This window comes from Notothenia coriiceps, unplaced genomic scaffold (genome assembly GCF_000735185.1).
Source record: "Notothenia coriiceps isolate Sejong01 unplaced genomic scaffold, NC01 NC01_scaffold00036940, whole genome shotgun sequence".
Taxonomy (NCBI): domain Eukaryota; kingdom Metazoa; phylum Chordata; class Actinopteri; order Perciformes; family Nototheniidae; genus Notothenia; species Notothenia coriiceps.
Window position 1 is genome coordinate 6,621 of NW_011369641.1, and position 21,955 is coordinate 28,575.

At 41.6% G+C, this 21,955-nt stretch overlaps 1 protein-coding gene across 4 annotated transcripts in view; it reads right to left on the reverse strand.

Moving 5' to 3' along the window:
* LOC104964251 (cytoplasmic dynein 1 intermediate chain 1) overlaps positions 1-21,955 on the reverse strand; it is a 37,737-nt gene that overhangs the window by 5,660 nt on the left and 10,122 nt on the right. For 3 of the 4 annotated variants that reach the window (XM_010792989.1, XM_010792991.1, XM_010792992.1), the window contains 4 exons: positions 8,962-9,054; positions 6,590-6,755; positions 4,993-5,092; positions 4,720-4,845 (listed from right to left, as the gene is read on the reverse strand). In XM_010792989.1, coding sequence (XP_010791291.1) covers positions 4,720-4,845; positions 4,993-5,092; positions 6,590-6,755; positions 8,962-9,054 — 485 coding nt within the window. Of the gene's footprint in view, positions 1-4,719; positions 4,846-4,992; positions 5,093-6,589; positions 6,756-8,961; positions 9,058-21,955 lie in introns of all 4 variants that reach the window. The other variant, XM_010792990.1, reaches the window with a different exon arrangement.

The following is a 21,955-nucleotide window of genomic DNA, read 5'->3' on the forward strand; positions in this document are numbered from 1 at the left end:
GGGGGGGGGGGGGGGGGGGGTGATCGGGCATGGTAAAAGTAGATCCACGCTCCATCCTTCCCCCCCCTCCTGCCTCCCCCCCTTTGCTCACCACACTCATCTGTTTTCCACTCAGCCTTATCAGGACCAGATGGATCTGACTGTCTTCCCTCGCATCCCCGCTCCTCAACCTCCCCCTTCCTCCTCCCGACCACCTTTCTCCTCCCTTTCTCCCCCTGGCTTCGCTCGTTTATGACACCCCACGGATTTTGTCACTCTGTGGTTTCTGGCAAAGCGAGAGAAATACCGAGCCGAGTCTCAATTTCACCCTGCAAAGAATGAGGAGCGAAAGCATGAGGAAGAGGCTCTGGGAGCAACAACAGGCCTGTCTCTGCCTCCTAGGGCTCCTATCTCTTTATTTCATATATTTAGTTTGTTGGGTTCATATCTTTTTCTTTTGTTAGTTGCTTTAATGATGGTTGCGTGTTTGACTCAACCATACACTGCTGTTTTCTATTCTGATATTGAAAAATAGATTCAGATTCTACAAGTTCTTCCTCAGGTCTGTTTTCCACACACATTTATATCTATTGCAATATTACCACAGAATGTAAAACGGGGCAAATTGAGCAGTCTTAAACTTTGAATTCCTACTCTAGTAGATTCTCCTAGTAGGGTAGAATTAGCTATTTGTCAAAATTGTTGCCAAAAGTCGACAGTTTCCATACCGATATTAAAACAATACTTCTTTAAATATCTTGGGTAGGAGAGTATATTTTTTCAAAGTTTAACATGTTGGGAAATCTGCTTTCTTGCTGGCAACCTCATTTTAATAGTACCAGAACACACCTGGAAGAAATAATGAAACCAAATAAAGTAACCCACTATAAAATAACATCTTAATTAAACAAAAAAATATGTCCTAATAAGTGAGCTTGTATGTGGACTTTCGCTAGCTGTTTTATTTTTTCCAGATCTTACGCTAAAGTAGGTAAACCTGTGGTATCAATCTTCTCTTACCAATAAAATATATTTGCATAATACGTAAAACTTTCTTTAACTCTCAGCCATGGAGAGTAAGGCCCAATTCTCAACAAGTTGGGTTTAAGAAGAACTGGTTTCAACATCCAGACTTTTTTTTTTGTTGCAAAATGAGACACAGCTTTTCGTACAGCCAAAGTTGTACAAATAATCAAATTTACCGCAAAATTCAACCCTAAAACGTTTTTTCAAGAACAAGCTACATATGTTTCCAAATCAACTCAAAATCAGTCTCACAGTCGTATATTGCTTCGCTAGCGCTAACAGGAGTTCTCTGCTAAGCTTTCTGAACACAATGCAGCTTCATCCTCCAGTGTCATTTCACATTGGTTCCAACTTAGAAAAGGCCTGTGAATAATGCTGTTGCAGTGGTCTCTCTTTTCGCTCCCTACCCTCCTTCCCTCCCTCCCTCTCTCCTCCTACTCCGCTTCTCTTACTCAACCTTCCTGGATGTGTCAAAGGCCTAGGGAACAACGCAAGGCAGCACGATATTAATAAAAATATGTCTGAGTCCAATGGGATATGACAGCAGCGGCGGGGGTTGTTACACGGAGGCGTGTGGTTTCGGGGGTTCGGCAGAGGTTTTAAGTCAAACGGGCTCTTTAATGTGGTGTGACTTTGCCCACTTGAGAGGCTGGTGTGAAGTTACAAGATTGGCCCCAACTGGGATGGGGCGATGATGGGTCCAACTGCTGAGACGGCCCTGATGAGGGGAGGCACGCTCAACTGGTACCAGAATCCACAGCAGCGCCCCCTTCCCACTGACGGGTCACACTTCCTCTGTTATGTTACGGATCACTGGCGGCTAAAGTGGGGTCATGAAACTGCCCCCGGTCATCAAGGGGATGTTTAATATCAGTTATAGTTTACTCGCTGTCTAGAATGAATTAGAATTCAAGATCTGAAAATATAAAACTTTAAATATATATTGAAAACAGCTTGGACATGATTCTTTAATGTGACTTTAAATGGAATTGATTAATCTTGAATTTTTTAGGATCGACGAGGGAACACCATTTGTCAAACCAGGACCTGTCTGTTTAACTGTTGCATTAGAATACAATATTACAACACTGTTGCAGTCAGACACACACTTGTACTCCTCCCAAAATCAACACCAATTTTTCAACGTTTTACTTTGCACAACACCAGCAAGTCACAGACAATAAATCCCAACAGGGCTAACTGATAAAAAACATTGCCTAATGAGAAATGATGTGTCGTGTCAAGTGTAATTAAACAAGGTCCCTACAAAAACTGAATACAGCTCCAATATAGCTCCGAAACAAATAAAACTGCACCGGACACATTTCTAACCAAAATGTGAACCCTTGTTTAGGAGAAAACATTGAAACCCTGAATAGGAGGTTGTACGTTGTTAGGAAGGTCGTTGTTTTGCTTTGCTAAGCCCATCCACCAAACTGCATGCGGCCAGGCAAGAAATATAGAAGCCTGACCTCACCGAAACCCCATCTGAAACACGAAGCCTTCTATAAGCCTAGCCTTATACGATAAAGCCCCTGCTGAACCTCAACCACAAACCCTCCAATACCAACTCTGCACTGTCATTCTTTGGTACCCTTCAAACACGTGAATGATACTCATTATGAGCACTATGGTATTCAGACATCTACCTATCCATCCACAAAATAAAACCCACAATAGATGCATAGAGAAAGCCTCCTATCCGCCTGTTCTTTTAGTTTAGTATGGGAGGTTGAAGGTGAAAAGAAGAACAGGAAAAAGTAGAGAAAGAGGGGAAGAGGCCCCCGGCCCTGTGGTTTTGGGGGGGTTACTCGGCAGGACATGCTCGCACATTAAGAGCCATTCGATCCACGGCTAACTATGGAGTCGCGGCTCCGTTTGTAAAAGACCCCGCAAAAAGGAAAAGAAGAGAAAAAATGTCTCTTCTCCTCTTCCCTCTCGTCTAACCGCTCCTGTGCTGCTTTCATCCAAATCCAACAGTGACAGGGGAAGTCATGGCTGGGGCACCTTCTTTCTATTTCCACTCCATTTTATTTTATCTTCATTCATCCTCTGTTTATATGGGCACTCCATTACTCCAACTCCCTGCTCATTTGCGCTCGACTTTATCTTCCTTTCGTTGTTTTTGAGTCATTCCCTTTTGTTTCTCCCCGCATGAGAAGAGCATGGCTCAGCCCCAGGCCACACTAACTCACTGACTAACACTGGGGCGGTAGGAAAGTGAGGCACTTGGGAGTTTCTGTTCACTCAGTTTTTCTTCGGTCTTTTCCCCCATCTGATATCACTTCATCTAATGCACATCTTTCCAGTAAACACTCACTTACAAAAAAAAAACAAATCTCGGCATGTGGACAATGTTTGGACTTTGTTTGAAGAAAGTGCTTCGTATGAGTCTGAGAATCAAAAACAAACACAATTGACAATACGTTGTTATGTTACAGACCCTTAATCCTCGGTTTTTCAATGAAAACAGACGCTATTGTATTCCAGTGAGCGCATTTTCACTTACACTCGAGCACAATTCACCTCTGTTGTACGCATTAGCAGCTGAATGGACCCTTAATATAAACTAAGCATTTTATCAGCTGCTCACACAAACATCCTTGAACCCCAACGTCTAATATTCATTACTGGTGATCCACAAATAAGCATGCTCAGAAACCGCAATGTTAATAAAGTCAGATGTACTGTGAATACTTCGTCAGAGAACCACATGGAAAAACTACTGAATCCTAAAGCTACACGATCCCTCGCTGTAATCCATCCTTAAGACCACATGGATTTTAGCAGCGGCATAAATTATGGTGCAGTGAAAAAACCGAGTGCTTTAAAAGTCCATTATGGAGCGAGACTTGTGTTGCGAGCTAGATATTGAAATATTTCCACGCAGAGTGCGGTCTTCTGGAGTATGTGGTTCTGTATGTGTTCGACAAAAAAGAAAAAAAAATCTATTTCCTCTGTTTAAACGAAGCCTGAATGTGAAAGTATGTGTGTGCATTTTATTTCTGAGCAATGAAGCCTGTGACTTTAATACTTTTACAGGTGTATTTCCAAATTTGCAGTGACGTGTATGAGGAAAATGTTTTAATTATTGGGAAACCCGGCACTGCTGACATTAGACGCAGCATCAACGTGGGTGGGCTAACACACACATGTGGCAGCGTTGGATTAGGAAGTGGTAGGCCACATCATTTAACTAGCAAGACGTCTCTATACGGCCTCGCCTGTCTCGCGGGAGCCGTGAAACCCTCACACCCAATCCTTCTATCCCTCTCTCCTCCATCCCGTTTTCTCAGTGTCACTTGTTATTAGCATCTCACCCATCATTGAGTTTCTTTCCATTAGAACTGGCCTGCAGTGGCACCGTTCAGCTTTAATCCAATCTGGAGGGTCAAATGAGCGCTTGTGGTGCTGCCTTTCATTTCCCTTTGCTTCACTCGTTACTATTCAGTCACAAAGGGGCTCTCATTATAGGGTAGAAAAGAGGAAAAAGCTGGAGCTGTTGGGTTGCCACTTAAGGTACTGTATGAAAAGAGGTGAGAGGGAGATGTAGCATGATTTGTTCTTTTTTTTGTAGGTTCGTTGCAGATGTTTGTATACTTGCAACTAAACACCCACAAAACATAGGAGAAGTCAAATGAACATCTTCCTTACATGTCCTGAAATCATATCTGCCATCATATTTTGTAGTTGTGAAAATGTGTGTACAAGCACCTGACAGTGATAGATGTACTCGGGGGTGGCCTTCTTAAATTTCATGTTCCATACTAAAGCAACACCATCCGGTTCATGAGGAGCATCCTCATTATTGTTGTAAGAGGCGACCAGCAGCTCTGGATACTGGAAGAGAGAGACAGAGAGGGATGAAAATATAAGTATTAAAGTGATGCTCAACACCTGAATGTTTGCTGCAAGGCTTTAGGAAGCATAGTTTTGTATGTATTCATTTTAAATGTACATTGACACACACATAGCTGCAGGCCTCACCTGAGGGGACCAGTCGAGGCAGGTGATCACGCGATGTTTGGACCAGTGTTCATCGTAGAAAACTCGGCTGAAGGACAGACTGGAGCCGCTACCCAAGTCTCTGAAAAAAACACAGTAAATATATCATGAAATATCCTGCTAAGGAAATAATGTGCCTTCAGTCTGCAGGGGTCGGTTCAAGGTTTTTATTTAGTCATACGAACATTGCTACAGTGTAGTTATGCCGATGACAATCTTAGGTCACAGGCTCCTCCAACAGTGCAACACAAAACACAGATAAACAGAAAAATACAGTGCAAGTAAATACAAAAAGAAAAATAGTTTAAAAAAGTGAAATAGTGCAATAAGAGTCTATATGCAATTTATTGGAATATGATATATTAGAATTAAATAGATGAATTATTTCTAAGTAGCAGCCGGATGAATGTTATGGATGTTGTTTCAACAGTGCAGGTGTTTAACAGTCTTATTGCCTGTGGGATGAAACTGTCCCTGAGTTGTGATCACTTCTGGGATGTCTCCAATCTGGAAATCCACACGGTGTATTCAAAATAGTCAGATTGTTGCATCATTTCAGTAAGCTGTTTTGTATTTTGTGTCTATTTGTTCATTGCAACTCAGTCAATTACATTACATTACATTTAGCTGACACTTTTATCCAAAGCGACTTACAAAGTGCATTCGACCAACAAGATACAAGATACTAACCTAAACTTGAAGAAAACAGAATCATATAAGTACATCAGGTTTCATAGAGCCAAAACATTTCAAGTGCTACTCAACTGGCTTTAGATAAGCCAGTCCTTTATTAGTATAGAAGTGCTTTTTTTTGTTATTTATTTCTTTTTAATTGTATCGCTCGAAGTGGAGTCTAAAGAGATGAGTTTCCAGTCTGCACCGGAAGATGTGTAAGCTTTCTGCTGTCCTGATGTCAATGGGGAGCTCATTCCACCATTTTGGAGCCAGGATAGCAAACCCACGTGTTTTTGCTGATGGGAACTTGGGTCCTCCTCGCAGTGTGGGTGCAGCGAGCTGTTTGGCCGATGCAGAGCGGAGTGCACATGCTGGGGTGTACGGTTCAACAAACATTGTTCACTATTCACTGTGAATGATCCCCTTTGTCTGCAGTGCTAAATTAGATTGAATGGTGGTTATGTTGTTACAATTACATAAAAAAAAAAAAAATGGAAACGGTGAAAAGGAGAGTACTGATGTTGAGCCTGTTTTATAAATAACCACAGGCTTGATGCTTAACTGTGGCTGCAGTGGTCAAAGTCAAAGTTAGAAGCATTTGTATATAATAGCAGAGCAGTATACTAACACATCTTTGCATTTCTAACTTCAACCGACACTTTGATAACCTACAACTGTTCAGATTGCAAGACGAGATGATGGATGTCAGTTTCCCCCTGAGAGGGTGACATCAGCAGGAAAATATGCCTTTTGAAGAACAAAGGAGTTCCCGGGACCCTAAAGTGTCACAGTGGGCATGAGTCAGTCTTTGCACATTTCCTAGTTTGAGGCACGCAAGCAAACACACACACACATGTGCTCTCACAGCCAAACACATACTCTCCCTCCTCCCTTCCAAGCTCACCCCTCCTTCTCCTCCAGGTCCCGGCCGCTGTAGTCGAAGAAGATGTTTCCGTCTTCGGCCAGAGCTCTCTCCATCACCCGGATGCTGGAGTCGAAGAAACTCTGAAAGTCTGAAGAGTGCAGGATCTGCTGCCTCTCCTCCTCCGTCAGCTCTCTCAGAACTGAGCCTGGTGAAAGGAACATTTCATAAAGACAAGAGCATGAGAGAAACAGTTATTCACACATTATGCACAGCGCACCCCGGACAAAACGTGGGTTTAACATCTTAAAACTTTGCATTTCTTTTGTCCGACCAATCATCCAAATTCCAAAGATATTACATTTATTTTAATTATAAAACAAGAGAAAAACCTTCCTCACAAAGTAGCTAAAAGTAGGGAACGTTGACAATACATTTATCAGTACTAGAAGCTGTTAAATCTATGTAGTTAACATTTTCTCTTTTCCTTTTTATACCTGAAATATAAAATTGTTCAATCCTTTGTTGCATTATTTAAGAGAAACAAATAATAAATAATCTCAATAGTGCATTTAAAACTGTAATAAGTCAATATTATTTGATGTGACCTACAAAATACAGTTATGTGATTTGGTTTTAAATAGCTGTGTATGTGTGGGTATACATATGTGAGTATATGGATACATGTATTACTGTTAATATTCTTTATTCCCTTATCTATACATTTTCTTTTAATATTACCTTCTACATTATTTTACTTTTACCTATGTATCTATTTTATTTAGTTAGTTATTTAATTTACTAGCTAGGACCGGGAGGGGGGGAAAGGGGAAAAATAAATAAAAATATTGACTGTATAAATGTAAACTCATTGTGCCTGACTCAATAAAAAAAATTAATTAAATAAAATAGCTGAACCACACTTTCGCTCTGTACCGTTCAAAAGGGTTTTACTAAAGACATTTCTATATTTTTAAACTCAACTAAGACATCTGTATTTACACTACTCTAATGATTGTGACAACTTACTTTTAATAACTGAAAATAGTTCAAATACCTGGCTGTGTATGACTTTAATGCATTATAAAGAAAAAAGGGCTTCCGATGTCAGATTAACATTCACTTCATCTCTATCAAAACCAGGATCCCATCAAGGACATACTAAACTACAAACAGTTCCTAATGCATCTCTTCTAATAAAACCCTACAGTAAGAAGTTCATAAACAAGAGAAAAAACAAAGCGTCCCGCCTCCCTTTGAACGTAATGGCTGCACAGCACGGCGTCCGGGTTTTGAAGTCACTGTCCCCAAGCACACATGCAATTTTTACACAGACACACACATATATCGACCTTTACCCTGCCTCTTGACTTTGATCCCCCCCCCATCCCTTTGTATTTCTTACGAGTTGTCAGAAAAGACCCAGTGATTCGAGTGGCAGAGATCAAAGGCCAGACCTTCTAATAGGCCAGGATGGAGAGGAGACGGATGACTTTGTGTTTATGAGTGTGTGCGTGCATACATCTGACTATGTGTGTGTGTGTGTGTGTGTGTGTGTGTGTGTGTGTGTGTGTGTGTGTGTGTGTGTGTGTGTGTGTGTGAGTCACATTCAGTGCCGTCAGGAGTGTGTTATGAGTCTAAATACGAATATGTCTTTCCATCTGTGTTTTTATCACATGTTGTATTTCAATCAAGCCTAATCTCCATATTTCACAACACAAACGCTCCACATACACACACGCGCTTCTCCATTCCTCTCCTCTTTGAAGTGTGGTCAGGGGGGGGTCAAGTGACAGGTTTTTAATCAGTGCTGACCCCCACATGCCATGGAGCTGATATGCTGGACCCGCCTTAACCCCCACCATAATCACCCCCGTCCTTCCATCTGATACACCCACTGACTGGCAGACGGTGTCAAACACAAGTGGCCGGGATTTGTGACAGTTTCAAAAACAACATGAGAGAAGTCTAGGAAAAAAACTAGAGGGTAAAGAATGTTATGTTTTTCTGTCTGCAGAAATTCAGGGCACAATTGCTACATAAAGTTAATTAATAAACACAAATAAATGAACTGAAATGGGTTCGCAGATGCATTTTATTTCATCGAATAACTATTTATTTCCTAAACTGTTCTGTAACTTTTATGGTTTTATTTCATGCCTGTTTTATTCAAATTAGTGTTTAGTGTTTCACATTGTATTTACATTTCCTTTTATTATGCGCTTTTTTGCACTTTGTTGCTATGCTTGAAATGTTTTAAAACACCATTGTTGCTCTAATGGGCTTTGTATTCAAACATGCAGGAGGAAACCTACAAAAGAAAATGTAACCAGAATAAATAAGGTGATTACGGATGTCTAAAATGCTAATAGCTGAAAATGTTTACCCTCCAATAATGGATTCATCCTTTGTACCTTCTTTGTTTTCCCTGTTGTCATCTTCATCCTGTTGCTCCGACTCGGGGCCTGGCTTCGCCTCCATCATCTCCTCATCTTCCTCTTCCTCCTCTACTGAGAGAGAGTAAAATAAAGAAAGAGAGACAGAGCACTCATGTTAATCAACAGCTGTTCCAATTTTCCTCTACCTCCCGCTGCGTCCTGCCTTCCCCCCCTTCTTAGCAAAATAATCATTCCCAGACAAGCATGTCAAGCATTCAGGATGCAGAGTTTCTATTACACTTGCATATGTTTACTAAGTATACATTGTAATATAAAAGGAAAGCAGCTTGTAAACGTATCCGTATTGTCTCTCTGTTCACATGGTCTGCATATGTGCAAACAAATATAACACAGAAAAACACACACAGACGGACAGCAGGAAGTGTCAGAGTTCTGTTCACTCTTCTCTTTTTCTTTCACCTTTGACCCAAAAGCAAAAAGATCCATTGGTGTGTGTGTGTGCGTGCGTGTGCGTGCGTGTGCGTGTGTGTGTGCGTGTCTGAAGGGGATTCCCTCTGCATTCCCTCTAATCAGGCTCAGCAATTATTTGCCTCTCCAGGATGTATTGTAAGTATGTGCAGTGCAGTGTGTGTGTGTGTGTGTGTGTGTGTGTGTGTGTGTGTGTGTGTGTGTGTGTGTGTGTGTGTGTGTGTGTGTGTGTGTGTGTGTGTGTGTGTGTGGGAGGTGGTGGGGTTCAAGTATGAAGGGTTACTGTCAACATAGGCACCTGCTTGTCAGATACTCCCCCCCAACAAGCCCTCACTCCCCTCGGGGTGTGTGTTGGTAACCCTTACCAACCTCTCCTCCTCTTTTCTGTTGCTCCTTCCCTCCGAAACAGATGCTTAGATTTTTTTGGGGGCCCCTCTCAGTAGACCTCTTAACACCCTGACACCGTGACCAGACACCTGTGGTCTGCCAACACACACGCTACACACATACGATCTGTCTTTCCCTCTCTCTCAAACACACACACATCCCGGGGCCCACGCCTGTAGAGCCAAGGGTGGCGAGGGGTTAACTGGCGCAGGGTCAAGCTGACAACAGTGGCTCAGTGCAGCGGGAGGAAGTGACTACATCACACTCTCAGACGTGTCATGTCTCTCTCTCACACACACAGAAACACACACTCACGGGATGTGTTTAACTCAGCTGGAGTATGGCCCGGGGCACTGTTAAAACCACTTGCTGAAGCACTGCTCTTGCACCGGACGAACTGTCTATTCATCACTTGGACTCGCCTAAGCTTTTGATAAACTCACTGCTGCTCTTTAAAAAAGGTACACATTTGATTATAATGGTGGAGTGATCTCATCAATATGATTGGGATCAATTCTGGCATTCATTTACTTTACCCAGAACATCCTTTTCTCACCCTTTTTCGACCAAATGTTTGATATATGACTTTCTTACTGTACATAATCAATCACTAAGCCATATCAAATGCATGCCGGTGAGGCTCAGTCCAAGTAAGTGGTTAACAGTCAGCAGTAGTGATCCAAACACCAGTGACCCACCAGTATGGAGGAGAAACCAGAGAAAAAACAGACAGGCAGGCTGCCAGACTAGCTCCATGTCTGAGCTGCCAAAACAGCCAGGCAAACAGACGCACAGGAATGCCCTTCATTCAGGCCTTTTGTCATCCATTGATGGATCAGTTTATACATTTGGATTTTTTCAGATATTGTTTTTCTTGTCATCTATCAGTCTCATCACTATTCCTCTCCACACACTTCTGTCATTACTCTGATATGGCTTTAGGATGTGAACAGAAATGTGGGGTCCTGCTAATAAGATGCATTACTAATTTATATTCTTAAATGTTTTCCTTGACCTTATGTGACCGGTCCGCTGGTTGGAATGTGTGGTGATGGGAGGAGCGTCAGTAGAGGAGAGAGAGACCACATTGAGGAGCGGTCAAACTGTCAACCCCCGGGACCACAGGACTCTGGAGCAAGGCAGCATGATTCATGGCCTATGGGTTACCTCACTGAGGGGAGAAGGTCCAATTCCCGTACGCTGATGTCGTTGCCAGCGGCAATGTATCAAGTTGTTCTGTCAGAGTCCCCGCACCAAAAATATCCTGGCTATTTCCTTTGAATGGAAATTTTTAGGGGTACATGTTTATGTATGTAAGTAAAGCAAAAGCTCCATTGCGGTAAATGATACTGAAAAGTAGGATCCATGGGTTGGAAATGATGATATAAAAGTTTTTTTAAATGTACATGCAAACACACACAGAGGCCCTACAGGGTTTACTGATGTGTTGCAGGAGAAGCAGGGAGGGGAAATCAAAAGAGACAATCTTCCACAGTTAGAGTGTGTCTGCTTGCTACCCTGTAAGTATCCACACACTTTCTTATGTCCACCTCTTTCCAGTCACGGGATGCTTTCTCTTTCCACCTGCCGCTTAATACCGCTCCTCACCGCGGGACAACAGGTTAACTGGTGTCCTCCCCCTCGCCATAGACGGGGGTCCACCTTGATGAAACTCCGCTTGGGGGCTCCTGTTTTGGCCGACTACACACCCGGGGTAATGATATCCTCCGTAGCCCGGGGCCGCCGCATCTGGCTGCCTCAATCTTCCCCCGGCTGCTTACTCATGCTGACCGTGCCCAGTCAATTCTGCACAACCCAGCAGGTATGAAGACACACAGATTCACAGTGTGGAGATACACACACAAGTACACACAAACAAATGTGTAAAGGCGGTTTGTAAATGTGTATGCACACACACACACACACACACACACACACACACACACACACACACACACACACACACACACACACACACACACACACACACACACACACACACACACACACACACACACACACACACACACACACGTCTGAATTTGTGAAATTGTTTGGAAACACAGAAATATTACTTACTGCAACAAAATGGATGGCAGTAACAACAGAGCCTTTCATATGCCCGGTAGGCTCTGCATGAGTAACACTAGAAACTGGCCAATGTGCGGTTATTTAGGGCTGAACAAATGATAAAATATATGATTGTATATTTTTCGAATGCACCTATCCAATCCAAAACTTATCCCAGTAAGAGGATTGAGTATCTGCCATCATTATTCATGTCATTTGACATAAAAATCATTCCATTAAAAAGGCACTGCAGTGAGATCTACAGGCTTTAAATTAAGGAAAAAGGGAGCAGTGGTACCAGATCGGTGTTAGGCATACGCAGATAGTTAAGGTTAACAAAATTATTGTTTCCAAATGTATGATTTCAAGCATATTATGATAAGAAACTAGAACTATTATAAACATCGTTATTTAAAGAGCTGCACTGGCAATTATTTTCATTATTGATTAATATGTTGATTATTGTTTCCATTCATCACTTGGTCTTTAAAATAAAATAAAAACAGCAATGACATTTTACCAGGTTCCATGTTGACATTTTAAATTGCTAGTTTACCAACCAACAGCCAAAGTATTAAGCTAAATATCATAAAAGGCTTAATATTCACAATGACTGGATTGAATATTCCTTTCTCTTTTTGAAGAGAATATAATAACCATAGCGGTGCATAGAAAAATAATGGCTGATTTTTTCTCAATAAAACAATCAAGTTATTGCTCTTTAGTTTTGTCAACAACAACAACAACAACACTGTTGTAAAACTACAGAAATGTAATTTGACTCTATTCTCTTTTATTGTCTATGTAACAAAGCACAATTTGCTGGTTCTTCCAAAGCAAAATATAAAAAGATATGTTTGCTTATAGCACAGGGTGAAATTGTCCAAGTGAGAGTAATAGTTTGATCTGTTTGTTTGATAAAGAAAACATAGTCTTAATGAAGGCTGATACACCGCTGGGAGTCCCATTAGCTTAAACATCTTGTATTATTTCACAGTAGGCAGCTAGTTGTAAAGATACTGACAGCATATAAAAGACGTACACACACACACACCATCTTCTGCTCCCCTTTGGCTAGTATATACATGTAAAGCACAATGGCACGGTGTGTCACAGCAATAATGTGCTAGCATGTGTTCTGTTAGGGATCAAAGCTTCCGCTAACCTTTTTTTCTGAACCCAATCCACAGTAAGTGCTGGTGTGCTGAAATGTGTTAGCGCAAGCTTGGAGCGATTGGCATGGTTATCAAAGAGCTGTGTGTGTGTGTGTGTGTGTGTGTGTGTGTGTGTGTGTGTGTGTGTGTGTGTGTGTGTGTGTGTGCATTCATCTGTGGTGCTGGACCAATCATCTGAGCCGGCCCGGCTAAAATAACTGGATGGCCTACCTGCCTGTCAGCCTTCCATTTGTGCACAAACTTATCTCGTGCCCTCATTGGTCATGTGCGCGTTCGTGTGTGTTGGAGGAGGGGCTCTGTAAGGAAGTCTGAAGGAAGGGGCAGATTTTTATCGGCTGCGTAGTTTCAAATTCTAGCGCACTCGAGCTGGTTTCTCCATTCTTACCTACCCTACCTTTAAGCCACCTACAAAGTCAGTCAAATGTAGAGTAATTTCTTGTTCAATACTTTTCCCCAGCTATACATGCAGACCATTTTATTAAGATAGAAGTGAAGATGCATAAAATGTCAGGCACTGATAACCCTTTACAACCGTATGCTTGTGATGTGTTAATTGTATTCAGTTTTTGCATTTCCTTTTTGTGTTTAATAGAAAAAGTGAGGCTAAAACCCCGCAGGATGATTTTCTTCACCACACTTCCTCACACTGATCAAACATTGTGTGCGTGTGTGTGTGTGCGTGTGCGTCTGGAGGCGAGGATGAGACCGGGCCCCAAGTTTGTCATCAACTACAATATGGGGGCAGAGCCGCAGACTTATCGTAGCAGTATGGAGGTGACGGCGAAACTGAGTCACGCACAATCAAAGTTGACAGAGTTTTTATAAATCTCTATTGTATTAATCACAAAGAAAGATGAATACTGATATGATATGGAGGAGGCGGCAGTAACAGGAAGAGGGAAAGATGAATCCAGCAGGATTTTGGGGGCTCCCACGCACTGGAATTAACCCTACAACATGTTACACACATCCATATGGACACACACTGACACACACATAGAGTTCGCAGGGGTTCTGGGAGGTTGACTGTTGGGCGGACCACAACACAAGCACTATGCAGAGGAGTAGGAGGAGGCTGACATGACTTGAAAGGCTTCTCTAATGTGGCCCTGGCACGAAACACACAGACACACACACATGCATCAACTTCACTGAGAACAACTCATATTGTTAGAGAGTAGAGACAGTCGCAACACACTCACACTACATCGTCTTCACCTCTGCACACATTACAAATGACCTGAGGCATCAGGGGAATTTTCTCATTTGAATTCACCCCACCTCCAGTAATATAATCCTTGATATCAAAGCATCAAAAAACCACAATCATTTTATATGTGTGAAATAATGACATAGTAGGTCACAAATAAAATGATGCAATTCTAAGATAAATCATAGATGATATGACAGGCAGACTGTATGGGGAATTACTTCAGCAATAACACATTTACAAAAGCAATCTTTACTCAAGTATACAGTAGGATGATGTACAAATCTAGAAAATAATAAAATACTGCACTTCTTCTCAATCCTTCAAGTTCTTTTTTTAGACCAACAAGTGTTTTGCTTTGGGACACTTAAGGGGAAATAAACCCATGGCCTATTTTGAGTATAAACCTAAATGCCCTTACCCACTCACAAGTCTTCATTAACTGTCCGGGCAACCTAAAACAGATCACTATGTTTTGTTAACAGTTTGCGCAAAGATCAGTTTTTCTGAACAGACAAGCACTGCCAACATTTTAGGGAGCTCAGTGGGTCAGGTTGGACAGCAAATTGATGGGTTAGAGCGAGCCGCGCAGTGAAGTCGAACAGATCATTTGCTGAGAGGTGAGAGGGCAGGAGTTTTACTGATCTGTTGAAGTTCAGTACAGACAATATAGACGGTAGAGAACAATATGACAAAAACAACGTTTACAGTTACAACTTTTTGCAAGAAAATGTATTTGAGAGACATAACACCACTTAAAGGTGGGGTAGGTAATTCACTTCAGAAACACCTTTTGTTATATTCCATGGAATGCTCTTAACATCCCAATAGCAATGTACATTAAATGCTTTGACAATAAATACATTAAAAAAATTCATCTGTGGAAGCTGTAGCGCTGTAAAAAGCACGACCGATCATCTGAGCCGGCCCGGCTAAAATAACTGGATGGCCTACCTGCCTGTCAGCCTTCCATCTGTGCACAAACTTATCTCGTGCCCTCATTGGTCATGTGCGCGTTCGTGTGTATTGGAGGAGGGGCTCTGTAAGGAAGTCTGAAGGAAGGGGCAGATTTTTATCGGCTGCGTATATACTTTCAAATTCTAGCACACTCGAGCTGGTTTCTACATTCTTACCTACCCTACCTTTAAGCCACCTACAAAGTCAGTCAAATGTAGAGTAATTTCTTGTTCAATACTTTTCCCCAGCTATACATGCAGACCATTTTATTAAGATAGAAGTGAAGATGCATAAAATGTCAGGCACTGATAACCCTTTTCAACCGTATGCTTGTGATGTGTTAATTGTATTCAGTTTTTGCATTTCCTTTTTGTGTTTAATAGACAAAAAGGAAATGCAAAAACTGAATACAATTAACACATCACAAGCATACGGTTGAAAAGGGTTATCAGTGCCTGACATTTTATGCATCTNTGTGTGTCTCTCTCTCTTTCCTCTCTGCCCTCGGGGTGTGTGCTGTGCCAAACTGTTCTAGAAATGCTACCTCTGTTTTATGTCAAAACATATATTATGTAGAGAGGTTTAGCGGGGGTTGAGGGAGGGGAGGGGGGGGCACGAGGCCAGCTGGCTGCTCTGGAGGAATGAACGGAAGAGTACATTTATTGTCTTAATGATGGTGGTGTGTCTCAGGGCTGTACAAGTCTCTCTGGAGCGACCTTTGGTTGTTTTGATTCCTGTTTCTCCCCAGGATGTAGATTCTATTTGTGGCGGTAGCAGAGCTCGATAACAACTTATTTGAGGATTTATTTGTTAAAACATGCCTCATGTTTGGGAAAAAATATGGGAGATAAAATGTACTTTGGAGGCCTTTAATAAACGTGTATTAGTTTGTTGTGTCTAGGGATCATGTCTTAAGGTTAGTAAAGTATTTGTATTTTATTAATACAAAAACAAGAGCTAGCTAATGATCTCTATGACTAGTTGCATTTTTATCTGAGGGGTCCTATAATGTCTTTGAGGGTTTTCCCTTTCCTGTAGTGTGTTATATAATGTAGGTTTGTGTGCATGTAAGGCAAGGCAAGTTTATTTATATAGCACCTTTCAACACAAGGCATTTCAAAGTGCTTTACAAAAATGAGACATTAAGAGCATTAAGAAACATATTATGAAATGATACCTAGAAACAAGCAATGATATCAAATGACATTTAAAAACACTCATTTAAAAGCAAAGATAATAAAAGTTACACTGCAGTTTAAGATATTAATACATCAATTAAAAGCAGCGGCAAAAAGAAAAGTCTTCAGCCTGGATTTAAAAGTAGTCAGAGTTGCAGCGGGGAGTTTGTTCCATGTAAATAGTCTGTAAAGGCTAAAATCCCAAAGTTACCACCAGAGGGAGTTTCTATCTATTTTTCTTCTATCATTAATGTAGAAAATGTTTTTACATTAAAACCATACATTGGATATGAAGTGTTTTTGACAGGAAGGCGGAGTGTAGTCTCGTCGTTATCACTTTAAATTCTCATGGCTTCTTCTCCTCATGATAAGCTGACCTCCCAAGTAGTACTCATATCTGCCCGTGTGTGTGTGTGTGTGTGTGTGTGTGTGTGTGTGTGTGTGTGTGTGTGTGTGTGTGTGTGTGTGTGTGAGATTTGTTCTGACTTTCCTTGTATATCTCCTTCACATAAGTTTGTGTTTTTGAGGCTCCCATGGAGTTTGTGTGACTCTCATTTAAAGCAGTTAATGATATGGCTTTTTCATTTCCGGGACCAAATGCCTTCCTATAATTGTGATGTGTAGCTGTCTATGTATGTTCCTTTTCCCATTGGCTGTCTCCTGATCTGTGTGTCCTGAGTGTCCATTGTGTCAGGCAATCGGATTATCCCCAGTCACGGTTGGCTCCAGCGTTTTACTGCTGTCCTAATGAGTATGAATGGACATGCTTGTCGTGAGGGGTGGACGCTTTGTCTAACGACATAGCAGGGAAATAAAGTAAGGTCTAATATGATGTGTGATAGTAACCTAACCTACTAAGGTCAGCCAAAGTGTGTGTTAGCTAGCTGCTGCTTCATTATGTTTAACCATGTTGATATGTTCCTGAGAAAGAGGTGGCTTGAATACTGAAATACAGAAAGTTACTCTGCTTTCTTTTGGACTGTCACTAATATTACTCTGGGCAACTGTGGCTGTGATGTAGTGCTGCCGTCTTTCAATCAGAACGTGTTTGAATGTGTGTGAATGTTAGCTTCCATGAAAGGGTGAGTGATAACTTGTACTGTATATAAAAACGCTTTGAAGACTCGTAAGGCCATAAAGTACTATATACAGTAAATACAGCCCATTTACCATTTTTTTCTTTTAAAAGTTTTTCCCCGTCTTTTTAAATATAAGAAATGTAAATAAGGTTTTGACCATCAATGTGACATGTGGATGTTTTTAGGAGTTTCTGTGAACCCTCTCATGTTTTATATTCAACCAGATGTAATGTTGCACCTCCGTTTTGCCCTGCTCTGTAGAGAAAGGTTTGAAACACTCTGTTTTTGTGGGAAGTGTGGTGGATTTCACATAGTTTTAGCTGAAAGTGGGCAACCTCTCTGCCTCTCTCTTTGTTTCTCCATCCCTCTGGCCCGGCCAATCCCTCCTGGCCATGAACAGAATGAATGTCAGTACTCTGACAAACCCACTCTATTACCTTCCACTGGTCCCAATCTGAAGATAATCATCAGTGTGTATGTGTGTTTTTTGAGATGTTGGCAAGATCAGGAAAGGTCAAGGGGATTGCATTTATTTTGTGCATGTGCTTGTCCACGTATTCATGTACGCAGGTTGGCATGGGTGAAGTGTGAGCCTGACCCAGTTTGTAATGAATCGGTTTCGCTCAGTGGAGCCTTAAAATATCCATAATAGGCCTCAGTGGAAATTAAGTCAAAGAAATAGAGGGAAAATGAAGGGAAGGGAGAAAGTAAAATAAGGTTGAGAGACATTTTTGGCAACTAGAGAATAAGCTCTGGAGTGGAGGAGGAAGAACAAGACAGAAAGACAGGGGGAGAAGGAGTGGAGGGCGCTGAGAGATGTTGCAGCTATTATTATATTACAGCAGTCGTTTTTTTCTCAGTGAACCACAAGTAGGCCTTCAGAAATACAACTCTGTGTGTTTGGATTGAAATTTCAAAACCCTTTTTCTAGGGTTAGAAGTTTATGGGGTCAAGAGTGTGTGGTAATGTCCGTGCAAAAGTATGTGTGCATGACTCTCTTTCCCCCCCCTCCAGTATTTTCTGGCCCATTAGTTTTCAGGGTCTCTACAGCTTGAGTATATAGTTGGTCAGTAATTCACTCCTTAAGTATATTTACAGCAATAAGTGGCTTTCTTTTGACATGCGGTGGACTGGTAATGGCCCCTAATTACAAGAGAAAACCCATTTCAAGCACTAATCTAAGAAGACGCGCACATTTCTGTGAGTGTACTCGCACATATAAACGTAAGCATACAGATTCATAAATGTAAACACACAAGGGCAGACGCACAAACATGAGGATAACAAGCATGCACACACCACCAGAAATGTGCACATGATGCACATTCGCCCAGTGACCACACACACACACACACACACACACACACACACACACACACACACACACACACACAGAGAGAGAGAGAAACGGCACCTGAGCTCTACTTAATCCCGTAATGGAGCAGTTAAGAAACCGAACTGCAAATGTATGAAATGACCCCGACTATTGGCAGCACATTGGTCCAATTAGAATGTTTACATTTGCACATTTTTCTACAAACTTCGACATATTCAACATGGTTCAACAGGTGTTGAACTTGTATGTATTTATCAGCGGTTGTATACAAAATATGTCCTTTTTAGGTTTCAAAAGGATGTAGTCAGTTAACCTGTAGCCATGTGAACAGTCATACATAAATAATCAATTAAATAAAACTAGAAATACAAATGTTATAGCCTGGATTATGCTGTATCCAATATGTCACATTCCTGCTTCGTGCTAAAGCCTTAAGACTTTTTGTTACTTAGTTAAATATACCTGTAGCTGTAAGTGTTACAAAATCAGTAAAGTTGCAGAGCTTTTGAACTGTCAAAGAATTTCAAGAAGTGTATTGAAGTTGTGTGAGAGCGTAGTGGATGACGGTGATGAAGTCATCAGTTCAGTAAATATAGTGGCAAAGTCAAATGTAAGGTTGTACAAAAGGCTTATGACCAAAGTGTGCTCATAAAAGAAAGTTGGACAGTAGCTGTTTTATTGTGTCAAGTTTCTTCTACAAGAGACCATTAGGAGGGAGAGCATTATTGTGTTGGGCAGCAAGCCGAAGCTCATCCTTAAACTTCCCTCGGTCAATTGATGTCTTTGGCATTTTATACAATCCAGCGAAGAAACGATGCATTGGAATAAAAACAGTGAATGTAACACACTCCCAGTCTATACGAAAAACCGACATGACTGAGGGGTTTGCGGGCAGCCTTCAAGGTCTTCAAGGAAGGAGGAATGTGGTTGCATGAGTGTGTAAGAGTGTGTGTTCTGCAAGGTTAGGTACGTATATGTTCCTCTATGTGTATGTGCATATATGTGCATGCACACTCATATGGAAGTGCTTTTCTCATACATTGTTGTTGTTCCAGCCAGACGGCTACAACAGACTGAGCAGACCAGAGGGGGTGTGTGTGTGTGTGTGTGTGTGTGTGTGTGTGTGTGTGTGTGTGTGTGTGTGTGTGTGCTTTCTAAAGGCACAATCCAAGGCAAACAGAGAATAACCACAGTGTGTGTACCCAGAGGACTGAACAAAATGTACTCTTTACTTTGAGTCTATTCTACTGCAAGCACATTTTAAAGTTATCTTTTTATGTTTGGTGACTTCTGGACATGTGGACGTGTGATTGCCTTGAGTTAGCCGCTTCTAGGCGTGCTGTTTAAACTAAGTGTTCACACACATACTGTACACACAAACACACACCTCAGACCAGTCTTTTTGCTGCTATGATCTCTCCTCGTCTTTCCCCTGCAGACACACATAATCGGCCAAAGCTTCTCACTTTCGCTCCTCATGAAACGACTTTGAGTTTGGCTTTTATCGTCATTGCCCTCAAAAGGGCGCAGCCTTCACTCCCATTTCACTCCTGAAATTGATGCAGGGTCCCTAGCGATTTCAGTCAAAATGGCCATGGCAGCGAAAACCCAGAAAGCCTCTTGATATTAGAGAAGAATAATGTCTTTCACAGTGCGTAAGGTGTTCCAAGTGAGTCACAGATGATTGCAATTTTCCCCTTTTGACCACCGTATAATAAGGTACATGAACTCCTTCTTCATCTCTCTCCCTCTGGCTTTCTCTCTCTCTCTTTGGCAAAATGGCCATCATCCAAAATAATATTTGCCATCTGACGAGTGCTCGAGATGAGTAGGAATACAGTTTCATGTTTTCTCTCTTTTCAAGTGTTTTCTTTTTTTCTTCTTTTCACTTGCATTTGGTTGAACTTGACTTTTTGACATGTGTGCCCCACCCTTCCCCCTCCTTGTTGCATTTTTTAGACGTGTGTAAAACAACAGTGTGTCTTGAGCGTTTCCCTGGGTGGTCTCCCTTGTACTCCGAGATCCCATCGACTCTCCAGGGATTTTCATTGAGAGGGTAGCGGTTCACTGCCACAGCTAGCCTGCAGCCCAAAGCCCTGCTTCACTTTTAGTTGTTTCAGTTTGTTAACCCTTTGTTTGGCATTTTCCCGCCTTTTTAATGTTATATTCTCAGGTTTAACACATTTAAAAGGTTTGTTTAAAGGTGCTATTTAATAATGGCACCTTTTAAAACAGGCCAAATCTTTTAAAACATGCAATTTGTTTTCAATTGTTCTTCAGTCAACGCAAATGTAACAGGCTTTTAAATCCCCTGACTTTTTTACTTTTTGAGTCAAACTTTGAATTTCCAGATCATTATCACAGTTTATAGCTTGACGGTTGATTGAAGTGAAATGTAATAACCACGCTGGTTTTTGTTTGGCTGCAGTTCTGATACTCTCCAGCAGGGAGCACTCTTGGCACATATACTTGATGGATCCTTCAGAGTCTCACCAACCAAAAGTCACAGCTTTTTATTAGGGATGAGAATCAGCCAGAATGAAATGAAGACATTAGAAAAATAACGGTTCCACAATTAACCTGAAAAATGTGATGTCCTTTTAAGTCTCAATTGTAATAATTTGATTAGAGGGCATTGCTTTCTTTGACTGAGCATTTGTTTATTTATTTAACAATGTTGGTGAGTTGCTGCGAAATATTCTGTCTATTTCAGTCCAATCCTCAAGGATTCAACCCCAAGCATCAACCTTTATCTTGCCTAACAGTTTGTCCCATCCATGCGTCCGTCCCTCATTAAAACAAAATGAAACACCATCATCATCCAGGTGGCACATACAGCGCTCCAATCACTAAGCCCCACACACACAGCCATATTTCTGAGTGACACAAATCCCAGCTCAGATGACGCGTTGAAAAGTGAGTCGATGCCACAGCGGTGATTTTTGTATGACTTTTTCTTGCAGTTGGTCTTTCTCTCTCTGACTGGGTTTTTGACAGTTTGGAAAGTTTGAAGTCATGGGTTTTAGGTTTTAATCAGGGTCTTGCGGCCGGGCTCAGAGCATGGCACGGCGTGGCATGATGGCTCGGTTTATAGATGTGGGTCTGGGTCAGCGCCAAGCCCGGGTGGCACTGGTTGAGAGAGAGGGGGG